The sequence below is a fragment of the Vulpes lagopus genome, chromosome 3 (assembly GCF_018345385.1).
Source record: "Vulpes lagopus strain Blue_001 chromosome 3, ASM1834538v1, whole genome shotgun sequence".
Lineage (NCBI taxonomy): Eukaryota > Metazoa > Chordata > Mammalia > Carnivora > Canidae > Vulpes > Vulpes lagopus.
The window spans coordinates 67,762,033-67,766,212 of NC_054826.1; the positions used below are offsets into that span (position 1 = coordinate 67,762,033).

At 57.5% G+C, this 4,180-nt stretch overlaps 1 protein-coding gene across 1 annotated transcript; it reads left to right on the top strand.

Moving 5' to 3' along the window:
- The first annotated feature begins 358 nt into the window (after nt 1-358).
- NEUROG3 (neurogenin 3) lies at nt 359-2,244 on the top strand. Its single transcript, XM_041750732.1, has 2 exons — nt 359-538; nt 710-2,244. The coding sequence occupies exon 2, from the start codon at nt 711-713 to the stop codon at nt 1,356-1,358; it is 648 nt and encodes a 215-aa protein (XP_041606666.1). The 5' UTR covers nt 359-538; nt 710; the 3' UTR covers nt 1,359-2,244.
- The last annotated feature ends 1,936 nt before the right edge of the window (nt 2,245-4,180 follow it).

A 4,180-nucleotide genomic window follows, 5' to 3' on the forward strand; every position in this document is an offset into this window, starting at 1 on the left:
AGTAGGAGCAAAGCGGTCTGGGGCGGCCAGACACGAGCCAGACGAGGCTCCTCTCCCTGGGCGAGGCTCCTCTCCCTGGCAAGGCTCTTTGAGGAACCGAGAGTTGCTGGGACGGAGCCCGCGGGGAGAGAGCAAATAGAGCGGCGCTCCCCTCCCCCGACCCCGGCCCTTTGTCCGGGATCCAGCTGTGCCCCGCGGGGGAGGAGCGGGCTCGCGTGGCGCGGCCCCCTGGCCCCGGCGCTGATTGGCCGGCCGCTTGGGCAGCAACGGGGCAGGCACGCTCCGGGCCCGGCCGAGCAGATAAAGCGTGCCAAGGGGCACACGACTGGCGGCTCGGAAAATCCGAATGGTCTCGCAGCCGCGCCAAAGACAGCCACGGTGGCCCGGGACCCCCTTTGCGTTTGGCTTCTCCAGCGCTGGGGAAACGTCCAGGCAGCGGCACCTGCGTCTCGGCTGCGCTTGCAGACGGAAAGGCCGGCGCATCCTAACCATTGATCTCGCTGCCCCGGTTCTCTCCCCTTTTGCGCGCGCGAACAAGGTAACACCTGGAGGCGACAGAGCGACGGGTGGAGGGGGAAAGGGGTCCTCGGATCCGGCGGGACGGGGGCGGGGTGGCTCTTTCTCTACCCACCCCCCCGCTTGGCCCCGGGATAGGGAACTGCGCCCCGTGGCCGACCCACGCTTACTGCGACCTTTTGCCCTGCCGCAGGATGGCGCCTCATCCCTCGGGTGCGCCAACTGTCCAAGGGACCTACGAGACGGAGCGGTCCTTCCCGGGCGCCTCGGACGACGAAAGGGCCTGCGCTGCGTCCGCTCCGCCCAGCCCCGCTCGCTCGCGGGGCAACGGCGCCGAGGAGGAAGGGGGCGGCTGCCGAGGGGCCTCGAGGAAGCTCCGGACCAGGCGCGGCGGGCGCAGCCGGCCCAAGAGCGAGCTGGCTCTGAGCAAGCAGCGACGCAGCCGGCGCAAGAAGGCCAACGACCGCGAGCGCAATCGAATGCACAACCTCAACTCGGCGCTGGACGCGCTTCGCGGTGTCCTGCCCACCTTTCCGGACGATGCCAAGCTGACCAAGATCGAGACGCTGCGCTTCGCGCACAACTACATCTGGGCGCTGACGCAGGCGCTGCGCATAGCAGACCACAGCCTCTACGGGCTGGAGGCGCCCGCGCTGCCCTGCGAGGAGCTGGGCAGCCAGGACGGCGGCTCCCCGGGAGACTGGGGCTCCCTCTACTCCCCGGTCTCCCAGGCGGGCAGCCTGAGCCCCGCCGCCTCGCTGGAGGAGCGTCCCGGGCTGCAGGCCCCTGCCTCCCCTGCCAGTCTGCGCCCCGGCGCCCTAGCTTTTTCAGACTTCCTATGAAGGGGCCTGTCGGCCACTGGGCGGTGGGTGCTTGGGACAGAGGGAGGGGGCGGAGGCGGTCAGGGACCCACCGCGCGGCGGCGGCCCTGGTGCGAACTTGCTCCTCCAGGCTCGAGCTCACTAACACCCGGTGAACCCCGGGCGCCCACGAGGGTGACAGGCTGCATTCCATCCCCATCCTCTGCGCCGGGCCAACTCCAGCCCTCTGGTGCTGCCCGCGCAGGCGAGCATTGCAGCCTCCGCACGTCCCCCTCCCTGCAGCCACCCTACCCTCACTCATGTAAAGACGAAGTCTCATGCAAAGTCTCATGCAAAGAAGAAGAGGATGCTAGCTCTACGCACGCAGCCCGAGACACCCCCTGTCTCCAGCCACCCTACCCTCACTCAAGTCTGTGGGTCTGTCTCTTACCAATCCTCCACCAATGTGATTTAACTCAGTATTTGATCTTTCACCGTTTGCTTTCTTCTCCAAAGACGCAGCGGACCTTCTTCTCCTCCAGTCCCTATCAAGTCCTGGTTTCTGGCTGCTTCGCTGCCTTAATCCAGGAAGGTGATGCTCTGCCTTCTCTCAAGCACTTTTGGGAGCCATTGCCCTCCCGAGGGGAGGGAGACCAGGCTGTGAACTGGGAAAGAGATTGTCCGCCTGGGGAACTCTCCCGCTGCGACCTGAAGCGCCCTTCTTTTAAAAAGAAAAAAAGAAGAAGAAAAAGAAGAAAAAGAAAAAAATCAGACTGTAAATTATATGATATCTTTTGAAGTGAATTTTGGTATGGTATATTATATGCCTCCCCTCCCTCCTTTACACGTTTGTATTTATTGATGAGATTTCACTGCAGGGGGGGAAGTCTATTTTTTGTACATAAGATTATTTAGAGACTGGTGAATGAGATTTTGAGCCAATAAAAAAAGTACCCTCAAGAAGCCTCAGTTAGGTAACTCAACTATGCAGAAGGGAGGGTCACAGCCTCCTGGCTGGGGCAGTGGTAGGCCTCAGTCCAAGGAGAAATATAAAACATTCTGGGGGGTTTGAGCCCCTTCTCTGACTTGAGCTAAGAGGCTGTGGCCCTAGGCTGGAAGCAGAGCAGATAGTGTCCTCAGGGCAAGTCAGCTAAACCTGTATGGAAAGTAAGAGCTGGAGGGCTCTTAAGAAAACATTGGTCCAGTTCCCAATTTTATTTATAGGGCAGTGACCTGTCATATTCCAAAGAGTGGTTTAGGTGAAAGACAAGTCTCCAACTAGGGATACTTGCTGGCGCTGCTGACCCTTGCCCCTACACCACTAGCCTGGATTTAGAGCGACTAGTGCATTTGGGGAGGAAGAGTAGTAGCCTGACCACATGATCAGAGCCCTCAGAAACACTGAAAGTTGACTGGGCATCCCAGGAATGTTCCCAGGGTGCTTAGAGCGCTAGCATGTTTTCTAAGCACATTTTATGCAGCCGTTCTGGGTGTCTTGACGTGTGGCTTTGAGCAGCGGGAAGCAGAGTGGAGAGTCCCGCTGAAATCTCTGGCACCAGGGACACCCGGCAGTCTTGATTCGAAACTTAGCAAGAATCTGTTCAAGCCACTCATTACTCCCAAGGTAGAGGTGGGGTGCAAGGCAGGGACTGAAACTATTAGAGCACCCCTACATGGCCTGCAGGACCCCTAGACCTCCAGGGAAGCCGGTGGAGCTCTAAGAATCCGCAGAGCCCGCCTGGCACTCGGAACAGGAAAATGGAGGGTGGGGACGCTACCCTGTGAATTGAACCCCAGAGACCTCCTGGGATTGGCTGCAGGAAAGAGCCAGCCAACCCCAGTGGGGTATGGCACCCTCATGGCCCACCCAGAGCCAGTCTGTAGGTCGGTTTCCAGTTAGAATGCAAAGGTCTTAGCAAGAGTTAATGCCTCTTGAGTCTCTTTTTTGCCCTTCCATGGAACTTTTCTTCTCTATTCCCGGTAAAGGTAGCTCTGAGGAAGTATGTCTCAGTTACCAGGGGCTGGTTTGGGGGGCAGGGAGAAGGACGCACAAACAAAAGAATGAATGAAGGTGTTGTTTTATTTCATGGCTTTAATCTGGGAGGAGATTAATGGGTTATTGGTGACCTATGCAGCAGCCAACTTTCCACCTGGGGCACCACCCAGGGACAGGTGTCAGCAGCTCCTAGTTGCACCGACCAAGCCAGTGCCTGCTACTTTCTGCATGTTTAGGGGAAGAGTGTAGACAGATGAAAAGGAAGAAGGTCCATCTCTGTCTTCCTAGGAAAGCAACAAGTATATAGACAAAATTATTTGAGGCCAAAATTATTGGTGCTGGGTAGAGGTACAAGGCACAGGATGGAGGTGGGGCTGTTGTTACCTGGGGCTGGATTGGGAGGCTTGCAAGAGAAGGTGCCATTTGGGCCAAGGACTACAGGTTTAGAGAAGTCCTTAAGTAGGAAAATCCTTCTTCCTGTCAAAGGCTGTGGAAACCAAGTGTTCAAATAGGCAGGGACTCCCTGAAACTGCAAGAGTGTTGGTTCCATGTTCCAGGTGGATGCACCCACTGCCCAATCCCCTCCTACTTTTGAGGGTGCTTGTTAAGGAGCCATTAGTCACCAAATGCACACAGATTGGTCCTCCGCCCCACAAATTAAAAAGAAGTATGGTTTAACCAACTTGACTGCTGCGCTGCCACCTTGGGTCAGGGGTGGATTTGACCCCAGAGCTGTCTGCCCACTCTTCTCTCCAAGTCAAGAGGAAGCAGAGGAAGTTTTGGGTTTGCTTGGATCACTGCAAAGTTTAGGACTCCCTTGCCCAGGATAAGCTCCATTGGAATTGTGTTGAGATGGAAAACTTCGTCA